General features: G+C 43.7%; 1 protein-coding gene across 2 annotated transcripts in view; it reads left to right on the top strand.

Moving 5' to 3' along the window:
• Positions 1-8,361, top strand: part of PTPRB (protein tyrosine phosphatase receptor type B) — a 65,474-nt gene extending 57,113 nt beyond the window's left edge. The window contains exons 33-34 of one of the 2 annotated variants that reach the window (XM_040553273.1): positions 1,524-1,644; positions 3,572-8,361. In XM_040553273.1, coding sequence (XP_040409207.1) covers positions 1,524-1,644; positions 3,572-3,594 — 144 coding nt within the window. In that variant the 3' untranslated portion in view covers positions 3,595-8,361. The remainder of the gene's footprint in view (positions 1-1,523; positions 1,645-3,571) is intronic. The other variant, XM_040553284.1, reaches the window with a different exon arrangement.
• Positions 8,362-17,423: the final 9,062 nt, after the last annotated feature.

Below are 17,423 nucleotides of genomic sequence, written 5' to 3'. Positions count from 1 at the left end.
GTTTGTGTTTTATTGAGCTGCTCTGCCCATTTTCACTAATGGTACTGGAAGAATTGATCACCCTTCTAACGTATTATGCAAAAGGAAGTATATATGTTCTACAAGTGCAGAAAAAGTGTTCAGTATTTCTTTCTGTGCTTTTAAAACTGCAAGAAAATCACTTCAAGTTAATAGCAGCTGAACACTTAGGAGCTGATGTAATGAAGGAGAGTTGTTGAGGCAGTCTACGTTTTGCTTGGGAACTGTTAATAGAGGAATCAGAATGTTTGATGGGTCCGCCTATATTATCTTGATACTAATGGAGCTCTTTGTTGCAATTTGGAAACAAAAATATCAGTGGCTGAGCTTCTTAGCAGCAGTCATGCGAGTAGGAAGAAAGGTGCCGTTGGGAATGTAAGAGAGATTTCCTGGAACTTTCTTAATAACAGAACGCCTCCTCTTTTAAGGGAGACAGGTTCTCAGCCTGATCTGGGCATCCTCAGAGAAGAATACATTTCACCTTCCACACGTTCCCACCATCTGTAGTCAGCAAAGGCAGACAGCAGGCATCCTCACTTTCCTATTGCCAGAACACTGAGAAAAATGCACAGAGCAATAACTGAATTTCTTATGAAAATAGAGAGATAAAAGATGTGGGGGGAAGAAATGAGCTTATTGAAGAAATTTTATCTTTGAGATGAAGTAATATTAAAAAAATACATCTTGATATAAAAGATGCTCAGCCTAATTTTGGGGTACCATGCTACACTAATCACAAAGCAATAACAACCCATTTCATAAACCCTGAAGAGTGGCAAAAAACCCTGAAGAGTAGCAAAGCATGGGGATTTAACAATCTGTTCTATCATGACAGTTTGATAGTAACATCATGCTGACCCTCTCTACAATGGCTGCGAATGTCATCTTAGCTTCCTTCTAGTGAAATACATTCTGCAGAATAGATGGTCTGTCATTCATTGCATATTTAGAAGCAATCTTATAATTTATATTGGACCAAAAAATACAGTTTTTGCCAAAAAAAAAACAAACTAGATCATCAAAGTTCTATGAAATATTTATGTATTTTGATAAAATTATGTGAAAAATACTTTTTTGTCATAACAAAAAATCAGGAAATTGTCTCTTCTCTGTGCTTTCCTGTACATATCAGTTGTTACACATACATGTTATCTAAGCATTCGGAAGTAGTAGCTGTCCAGTGTAGCCTCATGTCAAATTATGCCTTACAGTTGATAAAGCTTTCAGTCATGCCATAAAAAACATATTATGACAGTCAAAACATATTAACAGTCGGAACATATTATGTTAGTTTATGTTTTAATGGTACAATTTCTAAGAACAGATGATCACAAAAGTTCACTATATTACCACTGTGAAAAGGAGATTAATTCCAGAAGTACATTTTCACTTTTAACACCACTTTTGATTCTGTGGGAGTCAGCCTGTAATGATTTTTCACAATAAAGCAAATGAAATCATGAAATTTTCCAGAGTGATTTTTAAAAAAATAAAATCTTTTGCAGTGTCAATATGTGTATCTACATCAATGTGTGCGAGATGTGTTAAGAGCCAGAAAACTTCGCAGTGAACAAGAAAATCCCTTGTTTCCAATATATGAAAATGTGAATCCAGAGTATCACAGAGGTAAGTGGAAGTTTATCAAATTATGAATGTAATAGATCATTGACAATGTAATTAAGGGGGCAAATTGCTTTATCCCTTGCCATTGATGTTTGTTCTCTTCTTGGACATTCATTTCTCCACTGATCTTTTTTTGTGACTCTTGCAATTTCATCTGCTTCACAAGGGGCTTGCCAACCATGTTTCAGCAACTTTATTTCCTTCATTAGTAGTATTTATAGCATCTCTTCCTGCTCTTACCTTATCTTCATGCTCTCCCTGTCTCATGCTTTTCGATACCTATGCTGTTGGGTGAACTGAACCCCTTCCCTATCCTGATACTGGCTTCCTCCTTTACTTCGCAGCTGTTTACACCATCTACTTTTAAGCATACTGAGGCCACTGGCTGGGATCCCTGGTCTCCGTTATCATCCACGGTGTTCAGCTTCTGTCCTGAATCATCCTCATTTTCTGTTCTAAGGTGGCCTTAGGGGACTTCCTGCCTGTCTTAACTGTATGTGTCCAAGGCTAGGCTCTTTCCTCCTCCCACAGCTCTCCATCCTTACAGGCTTTTTTTTTTTTCCTAGCCTATATCCAGTTCCTTGGGCTGTTCCTTGGGGAATTTAGAGAATTAGAGAATTCCTTTTGAGAATTTAGAGCTATACCCACTGAAGGCACTGAAAACCCTCAACCCATTTGGGTGCCTAAGCTGCCTGTACAGGTAGGCCTTGAGAAAATGGTGCCAGGAAACTCAGTCTTACTTCCCAGTGGAAATCAGAGGAAGCGACTGTGGCCACATCTCAGCTACATCCTTGGGGCACCATGGTCCTGAAAGACCAGTTAGAGCATGTAGCAGCTCCAGGACAGACTGCAAGACTAGATTTCTTTTGTGGCCGTAGGGGAGGAGTGAGTCCTGTAGGCCCTGGTATGTTCTCGAGACACAGCCAGGTCACATACCCTGTTCTGGGTATTGATAAATGTTCCTGAAACGTTCCAGTCATACGGTTACAGCCCATGATTCTCATAGCCAATATTAAATAGACCTCTGCTGTGTCCCAGCAGAGTGTCCTAAACATTAGGTTGTTGGATATTCCTAGTAACATCCTTCGGGACATTACAGTCCTGGAAAGTTGAGGTGGCTGCTGGTGATGAGGAGAGGCTGGGGGTTGATCAGGATCTACTTCTGGGAAGTTGTCTTCCTGAAGCAGTAGTCATCACCTCAACCTCTCCTACCCCTGCCTTGACCTGCTGGGGCAGGATTAGTAGACCTGGCACCAGCACTGTCCTTCACCTCCTGTTGTTATGGCTGGACGACCAGTCTGAAGAGCTGAGCAGAGGTGACCTGTGTCTCCCTGTAGAGCTGATCCCGAAGAGCTTTAGAAATTTTTGGGGTCAGATCTCAGCAGCTCCTCAAAGTTGGATGTTAAGAATCAAGGTTACATCATGAGGAATCAAAGCAGTTTTTTTAATCTAGCCTGTAGATATCAGTTATCAATAGGTAGAGCAAGCTTGGAAGTAGCCAAAAAGAGAAGTAACAAGTTCAACAAACTGGGAAAGTAAAGGTGGGATCTGCTCTTGAGCTGTCACATCAATCACCAGCCAGTGCTGCTGTTGCACAATCACCTTTCAGATCACCGTAGTTGTGGAATCACAGAATCACAGAATGGCTTGTGTCGGAAGAGACCTTAAAGATCATTTAGTTCCAACCTCCCTGCCATGGGCAGGGATGCCACCCACTAGATCAGGTTGCCCAGGGCCCCATCCAGCCTGGCCTTGAGCACCTCCACGGATGGGCACCCACAGCTGCTCTGGGCAGCCTGTGCCAGCGCCTCACCGCCCTCAGAGTGAAGAATTGCCTCCTAATCTCTAATCTAAGTCAACAGGCAGAGATGAACATGAAGACACCTGTGTTGTTTTATTTTTTCCTAATCCCAGTTTTCCTTGCTTTCAGATGCTGTTTATTCAAGGCACTGAGAATGTTACAGACACCTGCTTTTGTGACCACATTTGTTAACTAGGGGCTTTGTTTGTCGTTTTTTTATGTATGTGTTTCATGCACTAGAAAGGTGCCAGACCTTTCTATTGAGACTGTATTATTTATTGGTCTGGTGTTTTTTTTAAAGATATATAATTTAAGTGTAATAGATATTAATGTATATAATTGTATTTTGGCATTATGTAAATATGTATTTTTTCTATAATGTTTATATTAATATTAAGCTTCAGATAATACTATTTTTTCTTATCACAGTTTTTATGAACTGTTCTACATAAATATTTTAAATTGTATGGCTAACAGGACTGCTGCATTTTGAGCAGGTTATGTATTGGCATTTAACACACAGGAAAAAATCCTACAAGGAAAGCCTCATTTTTAAGTTTTTTTTTAACTAGTTCAGTGTTTGTGAGATGAAATAAGCTACTCTTAAGAAAGGGAACAGTAGTCCTGCATAAGAGTTACAATGCTACTTTTCACTTTAACCTTACCGCTTGTGATCTGACCAAAATGGATGAAATCCATACCACCATGACATATCTTTTACAGAACTCATTAACAGCGAAGTAAAACAGGGTCCACCTCACTAGAAGCAACTGTTTCAGTCTAATGTGACATGGTAGAAAAATATCAAACAACACATGCTGCCTTGAAGTCTAGCTGGCCTTTCCCCACACGCGCTTTGAGGGGAGCAGGTCACATCCTGATTTCTTTACACTGGTTTAAGAGAGCAGAATCAGACCACAGCCTGTGTCTGTGCATTTTTACTTGCAAACAATTCCAGTAAGAAAAGTTTTCAAGAAAACACCTCATACACTTACGTTATCAGACCTATAAGGATGTGAAAGCTGACAGCTTCCATAGCTCATTAAAACAGTGATGTACCATGACAGCTTAGGAAGTAGAGGGGTTACAAACTTATTGAAATAAAGACATACAAAGATACATATCCCACAGGTTGCACAACTGGCTTTGGCTTTAAGCTGCTTGCAGCATAGCTGCCTCAGCCCAAGTGCAGGTCTCCTTCGAATGCTGTTTGCTTTCACAGAGGGAAAGCATGGCCCCAGCATGTCCGCACAGAAGGACTCCTCCATTTAGATATTGCCTGATGTCACCGCTGCAGGGGCAGATGGAATAGAAAAAGGCTCATCGTATCCCAGGGGATGTAGTCTCACAATGATTAGCTCGCTGTGCTAATCATCAGATGCACTCAGAACATCCTGTGATTAGCAAGAAGTGTAATCCAACAGCACCCACCAGGTATCCTGCCCAGCCAAGCAGTTTAGGAACATCCTCTTTCCTCTCCAAAAGAGGCTTTTCGTTCAAGGAACTGATTTGAACACTCTGCTCAGCTGTTCTTTGTCTTTGAAGAGCATTTTATAAATAAATAGAAAAGAGGCAGCACGCAGTTCATCTCCTTCACATGTAGGAAGTGTTTGGTAGTTCTCCTTTTATCTATTCATTCCTTCTTTACTTAGAAGAAACTTAGCCTGCTGCTGAAGACAAGTGCCTAGGTTCCACTTTTATTTTGGAGAGAAATCAGTATTTCTGAAGGCCTCCAGAGAACCAGCCAATACATCTAAGTGCCTTAGTTAGAAACTGCAGTGGCTCTTGGACAAGATTACTGTGACTTCACCAAGACTTACTGGAGCCACACTCTCCCAGCAGTAGGAACACCTGTGTGACAATGGGTGAAGAAATGTGCAAGGCTTCTCTGACAGTTTTCTTAAATCATTCTAAAACCGAACCAGCAAGACTGTGCACATCCGTGTCACTCGGATTTTCCTTAAGAGAAAGAAACAGCCTGATAGTGCCTTTTCCTTACTCCAGCTAGAGTCTCATCCTTTCTTGTCCAGTACCCTCAGCTGCCTCAGAAGCAACCTTTCATATCAGCTTTCACATCTGCTCAGAACACGTAGGCTCAGATAAGCTTGTAGGTGTCTGTATGAAAACGCTGCTTCTTCCTCCTGTACGTCCGTCTTGGCCCCCACACAAACCTCAAGATTCACCATCCTTAGTGGGATCTGAAGAAGAAGGGACCAACATTGCAGTGGAAGCCACTGTCACAGAAGGAAGTCTAGGCAAAAGCACAAGGAAGGGTGCAAGTTTTCTGCAGGCCTCCTCTCTGTTTCTTGCGCTGCAGAGACTCCAGGTTAGCAGGCAAGGACAAACAAGCATGGCAGCATTAGATTGATCATTGGTTCTGCTAATAACAGCTGAACTTAGGGCATCATGGAAATTGCTTTTGTGCTACGTGCGCTGCATTTAGTCCTTTCTTTCTGCAGCAGTGGCTGCAGAATGAAGATCATGTTAGTTACCAGCAGTACAACAGCACTGTGAAGACGTACCACGTGCACTCCGTAAATTAGCTCACACTATATATTACTGTGTCATTTCTGTATGCTGAGGGAAATGGAACTCACTCAATAATGCATGATTGGATGGCAAAAGTCTGATTGTATGCTACTATATATGTATGTTGTTCGTTGTTTTCAGACGGGCACATCATTCTGCTCTTTATTTTAATGTTGTTTCTCAGCTACCTTCTCAGAGGGAACTCTGTAGGGAACACCTATAGAGTTCACAAGTCTACACCCAAAATGATGGTGTTGTAGCAAACATCTTTTCTCTCAGCTAATAATGGACAGAGTGCGTAAGCCTCTTCCTCCTCGTCACTTAATAACATGACAGATGACCTTAAACACTCTGGCACAGTGCTCTTGAACAGCTTTACGTCTCTGCCTAGTTAGGTCATGCAAGAAACTGTACATACATTTTATTGCTCTGGTTCTGCTTTCTGGCCAATTCTGGTCCTATGAAACTGGTGTAAATCCACTGAGAATAAGTATAAAGTATCTATGTAGCATTTTTTTAATATAAGACACTTACTTACCAGTTTAATTAATTATATTTACTGTGCCTCTAAGCTAAACAACGGAATCAAAGGGAAATTGTTAATGTAACCAGAATGGACTTGAAGAAGCCTGTGTACTGAACAAAGATGGCTCTGAAGGAAAGAGACATCCTCTGCTGAAGAGGATGCTTCTGTTTTGAATGTCCACGAATGATGTTCAGAATTCCCTTCTTGATGTTTCCCAATAATAATGTTATAAAGCAAGGCTAGTGTTATTGCTGATCCATAAGCTAAGATTTGCACACTTGGAGCCCAGTTCTGTGAATATCCACATTGTCCACAAAGCTACCTGAATACCTTAATGCAAGTCAACTGGAATGTTTGTCTGAAAAATACCATGCAACTTGTGAAGCACTTGCAGGGTTGGGCTTTTAGGTTAATTCAAATTTTTGTATTGAAAGTTATTTAATAATGAAAAAAATATAATTAATGTTTTTAATCCGTGCAATACAATTACAAGATCCACTACCGATCATAGAAAAGAAGTAGATTTTGCATAGCTGGAGTTGATAAATGATATTTTTTGTTACTAATGGAACACAAAAGTGGGTGAGAAATAGGCATACTGTGAAGATGTCATAAAAGTGCAACTTTATACATTTTTCTCTGCTGCTATAGTTATTTATACAGCTTATATACGTGCCTAAGATTGCCAGAAATATTATTTTATGCCATGATATACTATGAATTTTCTTTCAGTTGTAGAACAGAGAAAAGAATATGTGTGAGCTTTAAGTTTATATTATGTATTGTATATGGCTATCTGTGCTTTAACTTAGAAAACAGAAAGTCAAATACTGAACAGATCGGAGTACATGAGCACTTAGCTGTGCTCACCAGCCTGGGAGTTAATATGTGGGCTAAAGGAATGAGCAAATAACCATCTAATCACTGTACTAGCATCTTCTCCCAGGGTCACAGATCAGAGAAACACATCTGACATTCAGAGATGCAGCCTAGAGCAGTTACAGCTTCGATACCAAGGAGTTGGGTGCTTAGGTTTATTCAGATTTCTTTCAGTACTTCAGGCATACAGGTTTTTTTTAAACAAAATACAATATAAAATGACAACCAATCCCCTCCTGGCCCTGTCACAGATGAGTGGGCTCTGGAGGTGAGAGCTCTGGGACCTGTAGTCCCAGGAGGCTGCAACTTTGAATAAAACGTGAGTGTGCACCACTGCATGTAGGCAGCTCACTTTGGACCCTGTGCCCTTCACTGTCCCTCCCAAGCTGACAAAGTCAAACTCCTGACCTGTTGGTATGGCTAAAGCAAAGTGGTCTGTTACCAGTGACCTCACAGATCAATAGCTAGTTCAGACTGGGACATTTTTTTAAGACTGGCAGGAAATACTGGAGACTAGGGTCTCGCTAAATTTAGCAAATACTGTGGAATTTGGGCACAGACAGTGTCAATGATGCTGGTAGATTGATATGCATGACTTGGTTGTTTCTTGGTTTATTTGAAAGCTAAAGAAATACTATAAGTAATGTCAAGTAGCTAATATATATTGCTCTCTACCAGGGCTGTATGTTATAGTGAAAAAAGCCATGATTTTGAAATACAGCTAGCCATAAATTCTTTGCCAGTGCCTGGAGTAAAGTGACTGAAAAATTCTTCAGCACATACTCCATTGTCATATGCTATGTAATTACTTATATTTGTGTTCCAAACAAACACTGGGTGAACACAGAATTGTGCTACTCTTGTCAATTTAATTTATGCATTTGTTAAGTATATTTTTATATTTTTAGCTACAGTCAACAAATCAAATATATTTGAGTGTATTTTACACATTTTTATAAATAGTTCATGAATAAAACATTCATTTAAAAAAATCACATCTTTGTCTTCTGTTTGACTGCCTTTGCATTATGGATTTTGTTGTCCTGCTGCTCACAGAAAAGCTCGTAAGTGAGTTTGATTTCAAGTGAGATGGTCTTCAGAGAACATTAAATTCAACAGAAGCCTCAGCCTATTGGGGAAAGGGGTTCTGTTGTTGCCTGCTGGCTGGATTAGTGCCCATGCAGAAAGATACAGTTGTTCCACCCCCAAGTTCTCTGCCCTTATTTTCTGGATTATGCAGTGTGCATTTGAAACAACGGTGCAACTCAGGAACTTGAGTGCCTGTCATTTTAGAGATGTTTCACAAAGCGGTTGTACCAATTAAGACTGCACTGGAGCTACATCGCTGTCTACCACCTGAGGATCTGAACCATGCTTTATAACAAATATATTTTTCCTGCTCCCCTTCTCCACAATGCTTAAAACACACTAGCATTCTTGTGGGTTCAGGGAGCTCGGCAGTAGCATGCTTGTTGCCAGCCCTGTGTGTCTCCGTTAGTCCTTATTTGTCATCAAAAGCGTTTAGAACAAGGTGATTCTGTTTATTTTAAAGGAAGAATGATGTATTGGGTTACACATTGTACTGTGAACTATTCGCTGAGAAGCTGTACTGAAGACTATGTTGTTAGATATGTCCTGAGGAAGGTGTTAGATTTTTTCTTTGTGATATAAAAGCTTACCTCTTAAGCATACTCAATTCTGAAGCCAACATAGGCACAGAAGAGCGGCAATAAAGATAATGTACAGTTAGTATCTCTATGCAGGAGAAACATGGCCAGCACTGCAGACAGGAATAAATACAAATGGTTTTACAAGGTGCAGCAAGGAAATCGAAACACAGAGGGTCTCCAGCACTTCTGGTTTTACCAAGAAGACAGAACTTGGTTGGCAATACCAGTACATGAGCAAACGCCACAAGTAAAAATGTAAAGTGCTGCTAACCGAGCCTTTACACATCACTCATTTAAAATACGAGTCCTGACCTGTGCAGACACCCCCCCAGCAACAACAAAAGACACATAAAACAGAAAAACAGCCTTCCAATTAGATAGTGAAAAAAAACGTGGTATTGCGGAGGAGTTGCAAAAGCCAGGCATGCTTTTCCTGTCCCAAGGGGGCCTTGGTAGCTGTTCATATCTGCATGAAGAGGCGTGTGTGCCTCCTTGTTGGGGTCTGCCTCTCGCAGGTGCCTGATGTTACATCAAAGTGAGGTGGTAGCCATCATTTGCGTCTTCCAAAAACCTCACCACAACAGGCAGCTGTGCTTCCTGCTTGGGACTAGGGGTGGCTCCCCAAGGCTGTAGGGCTAGGCAGCGCTCTGCGGGCGTGTAGGCACCAAAATCCAAGGAGAAGCTTTTTTGCAGACCTCAAAGTATTCAATTCTCCATGCAAAACATTAGCTTAGCACCTACAGCTTTGCTGTTGTGCAGGTCCTGGGGACCCCAAAAAGGCTGAAGTGCCCTGAGTGCTGTCACTGACCAGACAGGGTCCCCACCACCAGCACGGGAGGGTCTCAGCTCCAGGCTGCCCTCCCCGCACACCCCCTTCTGACCCAAATTCCCGGCCACACAGGGTGGCAGGAGGGTGTCCGGCCCCTGGAGGTGCTCCCAGTGGTTGCACACAGCTTTGGGAGCCAACGAGAGAGAAAAGTGCCAGTAGGCCCTGGGCTTGGCACCGCCTCGCTTCCTCCCTCCACACAGAGGCCTTCAGTCACTGAGCCACGGGGCCGCACACCCAGCGCTTGTGGGAACAGCAACAGGGACAGGCGAAAAGCTGGGGCAAGATGACCAGAACCCACCGGTGTTACTGCAGCCCCGCTTGCAAAGCAGGTCAGAGGAGGCCGAGCGCTGCCAGGAGCCCGGCCGGGGGGGTGACAGCCGCAGCCTTGGGCAGCAGCTGAATGCCAGGCACTGAGCGTCACTGGCAAACGCCGCGCTGGCGGGGACAGGCATTTGTACATGGCCTTCCCTGCGCTCGTGCCAAAATCCCTGCCAAGTTTCACACCACGTCCTTGCTTGTCTTTGGTGTTCGAGCACCCAGACCTGCTTATGCACCAAATGAGCAGAGACCTGCAGCAGCTACCTTTTACTGAGGGATAAAGGCAGAGTTTTCCTGCTCTCCCCACAGCAGTGAGGCCACAGCTGGTAGTTAGGTGCCACCCAATTTGAGTCCTCTCAGGACAAGAAGGGGACAGAAACCAGGTATTTCTGCTCCCACAAGCTCCCCCGTTGCCTGAGGAGAGGCACTGTCCTGTCTAAAAGATGGGGTACAGGCAGAAAGGGTGAGCTGGGTGAGCCTCTGCAGGAGGGAGGTGTCTCCCAGCTGCCCTGTTTCACGTGCTGGCCTCATGGATGCTTTTTCTACATATGTGTCTTGGCCAGGCTGGTTTGCACCAGGCCTTAAAACTTAAAACTAGGCGTGTTTTGCTGAGGGACGCCCAAATGCACTCTCCTGCATAGGTCTGAACCTGGATAGAAGAAAGTCAATGATCTGGCTAGTATCACACCTCCATAAAAAAAAAAAAAAAATCTTTGCAGGACTATCAAGAGTGTAAGTTTAGTTTAGGTCAAGTTCCTCCTTAATGTGGAGAACAATGTACATTCATAAAGTCCTTATCGCTGGTTCTCATAGAGCTAGAGCTGTAGCATTTCCATCAGCTTTGTCCTTAGGATAGGGGACCAGGCACCTGGATAACATTGGGTTATACATGCCCCATAAAGTGCACTCGAGGGGCACCGACCAAGCTGCTGCCGAAACCTGGTTCCCACCATCTTCTCCAACCTGTGGTGGCATCTCAGGGCTGAAGAATTTCGCACTGGAGACAGAGCAAACACTAGGAGTGTTTACATCTGCTCACACACAAACTTTTCTAGTACAGAGATGTCTGTCTGGGGCAGACTTCCCCTATGATCGCCCTTCCCCAAATAACCAGAGGAGGTCAGAAGAACCATACCCCAGGCATCAAAGAGACAGAAGGTGGTTAGGTTGACAAAGCAGATAGCAAGGCAGATAGCTACAGTGCCTATGTAGATATCCATGAGCTTAAGTAAACTGATTACTATCCCTGTATCCTGGTCATGTTTGGGACGGATAAGGAGTTGAGCTACTTCACCCTGCCAAATGGAGGTGATCTGGGGTCACCTTGGGGCCTTCAGCCCCTCACAGCTTTGCTGCTCAGCATTTTCTGAATGAAGCTCTGAATTCACAGCTGGTGAGAAAGGTGTGCAGCTAAAGTCAAGTCACTAATCATCAGACTAGCAGAGTGATGGGGAAAAATTACCAAGGGTCTCTTCAGGGATAAAAGCAACTGCATTGGGTGGCTCCATAGGACACTAGCATTGATATGGGATCCTTGCATTGATATGCAAACAAAAAGGACTCTGTAAGAAATTACTTCCCTGTCCATGGCATAGCACACACACACAAGTCAGTAGGGATGGGGATATATTTCAAATCCATTTGTTCGAGTTGTCAGATGCCTACTGGAAGGTGCAAAGATAAGAAAATTGTTTCCACTTTGCAAATTTATTACTAGCAATTTTAAAAGTGATCTGTTGCAACTATAATCCCAAGGTCTCTCCTGCTCCCATTGAATATGTGGGACAAACATGTCTGTTTTTAACCCAGACCAGGTTTGAGGCTCTAGCACAGCCAGCAAAGAAAGAAGGCCCTTCAGTTTTGTTTTCCATCCTACAGTGAATAAGGAAACCTGAAATCAAAGAAGAGACTAGTGGTATTATGGATAAGAAAGCCCATACTTGCTGGAGATGGCACATAATAAAGCCACCAGAATAGAGTTGGTATGAACTGAGCCGCACTGTAAAAATACAGAGTAAAAATAATCAGATGCAGACAGTAAAGTGAAGGTGGTCTGAATGCTCCGCACAGCTTGGCTAGGGAGGAAAATGTTATGCAAATAAAGGACAGATACAGAAAGGTCCATGTGTTAATTGGGGGCACTTCTCTTGCCTGTCACTGACTAAAGCAACAGTAATGAAACCACTAGGAGAAAAATATGTGTACTTGCAAAGGCAATAAAGACTCGTATAATGTCCAAAGTACCAAACAGATCAGTAAAGGTAGGCTCAAGACACCAAGCATGATAAATGCCAGCATCCTGTTATCTTATCACTGGATCTAAAAGACACCTGGAGCCAAATTATTTGTGAGCCCAACTTGGAAAGACCGAACTGGCAGACAACTGGAATTAATTAATGCCCTACAGATCTGTGCTAGAAAGATTGGGGAGCACTAAAAATAGCTGAGGAGCCTGTTTCTTACACATCATGCCAATTAGATCTGGTTGGGCTGTGACAAATTTGCTGTAAACATCCTGATGAACAAGCAACTCCCCCAAGCCCCCTCCAGGAGCTCCTGGGCAGCTGAAATCTTGCATTAAAAATGCCCAGAATTTCAAACGGCAAAAATAGAGAGGGGAAAAAAAGCAAAAGGAAGCGCTGGTGTCAAGTATGTTGTGGTTGATTAGCCAGGGTAGGTGGGAAGATTTCTGATGCTTGACTTAACGATGTTCTGGAGCATGGATTTCTGTTTGCTTTGGTGGGATTAGACCTAAACATCTGGTTGTACTGAGTCAATTAGAGGAAAAGAAGAAAAGTCAGAAAATACGGTGAGTGCACTTCTACTGTTCTTGTCTACTGAGTGCGTTCATTATTCATCTCTGTTGGGAAAGTTGCACAAACATCCATGCGGGGATGGGAGGGCAATTGGGTGGAAGGGTAAAGAGGGGTAGACTCCCTGGTCTGTTTCAGGAGAGATCTGCTGTGGCAGAGCCTGGCCTGCACCCCACTACCCCACCAGCATGCCTCAGGAAACGAGGCCCAAACCCAGTTCAGTCCCCAGCCCACTACCTGTATCCATGAGGAACAGGGATGCTGGATTTGGAAAAAGGTGGGTCTGACGCTAGCTTTCTCATAGGTGCGAGCGTGACTGGTGGCTGGGAACACCCCTCGGGGAAGAGAGGAGCACAAAAAGGGAGAGCAAATATTTGGACAGCAGGAGGATGCTGGGTTTGGGCTTATGCTCTGTGTTAGGCCAAGTGCACGAGACCCTGGTGTGGTGGGACTTTGCTCACTGCTCACACCTCTTCTGTGGAGATGGGGAAGCTGAGGGGTTTGTTCACGTGGCCAGGTCCCCTTTGGTCCTGAAATGCCACTTTTTACCTTCGAACCGAAAGGGAAAATGTGGTGCAGAGCCTTCAGAAAGAGCTTTTCCCTTAGCTGCGTCCCCATGCCTTCCCCTCTCTAGCACTTATCTTGATAATTAAATTATGCAGCTGAGGAAAGTGATTTGGAACCAGATGGCATGCAAGATGCTGTAGAAAACAGTGGTGCATTTCAATCTTTCACAGCAATGTGCAGACAGATTTGGGTGGTATAAGGGCCTTGAAGTAGTTGAACTTCAAAATCTGCTTGTGCAGTGGCCTTTAACCAAAAGAAATGAATGGCCCTTTAGCCTCCAACTCGATATTCACAATTAAGTTTTAAAATCAAGCTTTTCCCTGAACATTGTGGCCAGTCTAATTTGCCACACCACGTGGTGTGCCCTAACCGAGGTTCCCACTAAGCTTCAATGACAGTGTCCAAGGTAGGAAATACAAGATTTGGGCAAGGTGGGATCTTGAAGCACGCAGTTTAGACAAACCTAGCACTAGTCCCTGAAGTACGGGAGAATGATTCAAAAAAGAACAAATAATTAATTAATCTGTGTGAGAGTAAAACATTAAACATGTGAAGCATCTCCCCTTCACTGTGATGTTTTCCTCCTTACTGCAACCGCACATCCAAAGCAGGCCCCATGCTCCAAGCCCGTTCTCCCGCTGGCCTCCTTGTTTTAAGACATTTAAGACCACTGCATGAACTCGGTGGGGTGAGGAGCAGCTGGCCTCAGCCTGCTGGCACAACATCAGGCAGCGGGATCCCACCGCTGCCTCCCAGCCACAGCACACACCGTGGGGAAGGCGATGGGGAGATCTTCCATCGATGTGGGCGAGGAAAGGGGTGCACCCACGACATCTGCTGCTGGATCACTGTTAAATGTGTCTTCACTCAAAATTTAGATGTAAAAGAGATTGTGCTAGATGGGGCTGCTGCCTCCTTCCAGGAAAATAGCACGGTCCTCAGATCCCAGCCTCTGAAGCAGTGCTGGAAACTGCCTCGTCCTCGCTATCCTGGTAATGAAAACCATCACAAGAGGAGCCCTCCTGGCAGCTGTTTCCATCACTGAGTGCATTTCTACACAAAGCTGGAGGCAGTTCTCAGAGAGACTAATAAATTGGACATAAAGAGTTTAAACAGTCTGGATAAATAATGACAGATGCTTAGGGAAGGAATAGCAAGCAGAAGTATGAGTTTCGCAGTGCCCGCAGTTCAAAGAAAATTAGTTCAAAATGTGAGGGCATTGTTCAGATGAACGGCAACGGATAACGCAGCAAGGGGCAGGGGAAGCTGTCTCCTTCCCTAGCACAGCGAACCTCTGCGCCATGCCAGCACCGTGCCAGCACCATGCGTTGGAGCTGCAAGGTGATGGATGCAGACACCATCACTTACAGCCGTGCCTGCAGAAGCAGCTCCGCTGGAGCACTAGCACCTGATGGGGCAGGTGAGGTGGGGAAATGCTGACTCCACCAGCAGAGGTAGGGACTGAGGACCCTACGGTATCCCTACATTTTGTGTCCATCTTGGCTGCTGTTTCGTGGAGTAACCCTGCACACAACGCTCAACTCCCGCACGCAGCAGTTCAGCTGCATGTAAAAGAAATTCTCGTTTCCTGGGGATGTGAGGAGACTTACACGCCAATTAAAATCCCACTTTGAAAGAAGCTATTAAAAATAACCATGCTGCCAACCCTCTTTTTCCTCACCCAAGGACGGAGCAGATTTTAATACAGCACATTTGCCAGAAAAGGGAAAGCTCTCCTGAAAAGGGAAGCAAACTCTGCATTGTCAGAAAGGCTGCAGCACTTCTTACGGGTTGTGTTTTTCTTTTCCTTCAGATTTCATATTTCATAATAGCTACTCTTTGAATGGAGAGGGCCAAATTATCAGAACTCTTTTGAGCTCCATAATGAGCGATCCTAATAGCAACATTTGACTTGGCAACATGGCCTTCAAGGTTATTTAGCGAAGCACAGAATGTACATCAAATTAAAAGAAAAAAAAAGTGAATTCTAATGTTCCTCTGCAAAATAAATATGAAACTAATCAATCCGTCACTTCTCTTTTTGTTTTGGCTATCAATAAAAGCAACCTTGAAAGTGTAACTTGAGTGTTAGAGAGCGATAGGGGAACAATGCTACGAGGAATGCGAGTTGGTACAGACTGTTTTAGATCATTATAAAGCTAATTATTGAGAGAGACGGCTCAGTGTGCACGAATACAGAATGACGATGAGTTTTGTAAACATCTACTACATGGTATGGGTGCTTTCGTGTGCCTGGAGAAGGGTGCTTAAGAAGGAAGGAGCAGGGTGAAACCGGAGTGTGTGCGCCATGCCAGCAGCACATGGGAAGGAAGGGCCATGCCCAGCCCCTCTCAGGGACAAATCGCTCTGACAGCCACCCTCTAACTGCACGAGAAGGGCTGGAAGTCACCAAACAAAAAGAAATCATCCCCACAAAGTTGCCAGATAAGTCAGAACAAAATTTGAGCAGTAGGTCAATAAAAGTAGCCCTGGTTTGAAATACAGTTTTGCCCAAACTTTCATTTATTTTGCTCGATTACAAAGCAAAACAGGCTAAAAAAATGCCACGTCAGCCCTGTGTTTCCCCAAGAAGTCGCTGAGTGGCAGCTGCTGAAGAGAAGGCCAGGGCATGGGGGCAGGCAGGTGCTCTCAGTGCTTGCTGCACCATGCTGCTGAACTGCATCGCCCCTGGGGGCTTTGCCATCACAAGCATCTCCTTGCCGAGAAGCTTCCTCCCCCCAGATGCTGTATTTGCTGTATTCCTCCCATCCTCCTCTACTAGTTGGTATTTTTCAAGAATAGAAAAGACATTTTACTCTTCTGCTAATGCTCTTAGCTGCTCATATTTGCTTTTGATTCATCCGCCCATCAAACTGCCGCTCGTAAACCTCCTGATCTGACATATTTTAAAAATTCAATTAATTTGCCCTTTACCTTGCCGTGTCATATCATGAGTAAAGCTGCTGAGACTCCTCACCCCAAACCTGCACTCGGCACCCTGCAGTTCATTATTGCTTTGTGTTGACACTTCTTCAGCCCATTTTCAGTCTCCCTGAGCTTGTTGCCAGCCTGATATAAATTAATTTCTCCAGTAAGTTCCCGAGGCATTATTTAAAATGCTCCCTGTGGCGTATTGCTTCCCGTATGTCTCCATTAGTCTCCAGTTTGACTGTAAAAGAGCAGCAAAGTTCACAGGACACTGTTTGCTTTTAATACAGCGGAATCGCTGGCTGCCTGGGATCCACTCATCTGGGTGCTTGTAGGTTCACAGCATACTCTCAGTGGCTTCAATGAGGAATGAATATTAATCCACCAAAAGCCAGAGAAGCTAGCTAATTCCAGAATTTGCTTTTTTTCTTAGGTATCAGGCCAATTTTTCATGATTTTTCAGGAGAAAAATCACCCGGGCATGGGAAGTGCTTTGCCCAGAAACCACCACCAGCTGCTGGGGGCTGCTGAACAAACAGTTACAGAAAAGAGCTGAATATTTCATTTTTTTCCTACTCTTTTTAGTGAATGACGGTTGGCATGCAAGTAAGAAAAGGGACAAACAGTTTGCTAGCCAAAATGTTATGGAAAATTTATATTTTGCAGGTTCGTGTTTGACACCAAATTAACTCATTAAATTAAATTACGGGTACATTACTTTTTTTTTTTTTTTTTTTTTTTTAAGCAATATCAAAGGTGATTCAAGTAACTTTTACTGCATTTCTGGGAAAGTAATTTCACATGGATTGCTGTGTGTGTTACATACGTGTGTGCTACATACATGTGTGAGGGATGTCAACACTGTGCAGCCTCGCAGGTACCAGCTTGGGTCTGATTCATCCACTGGGGCCTCGACCCGACA

The sequence above is a fragment of the Cygnus olor genome, chromosome 1, assembly GCF_009769625.2.
Source record: "Cygnus olor isolate bCygOlo1 chromosome 1, bCygOlo1.pri.v2, whole genome shotgun sequence".
Classification (NCBI taxonomy): Eukaryota; Metazoa; Chordata; class Aves; order Anseriformes; family Anatidae; genus Cygnus; species Cygnus olor.
The sequence above is the reverse complement of the archived record's forward strand: the minus strand, read 5'-3'. Positions and strand labels throughout refer to the sequence as shown.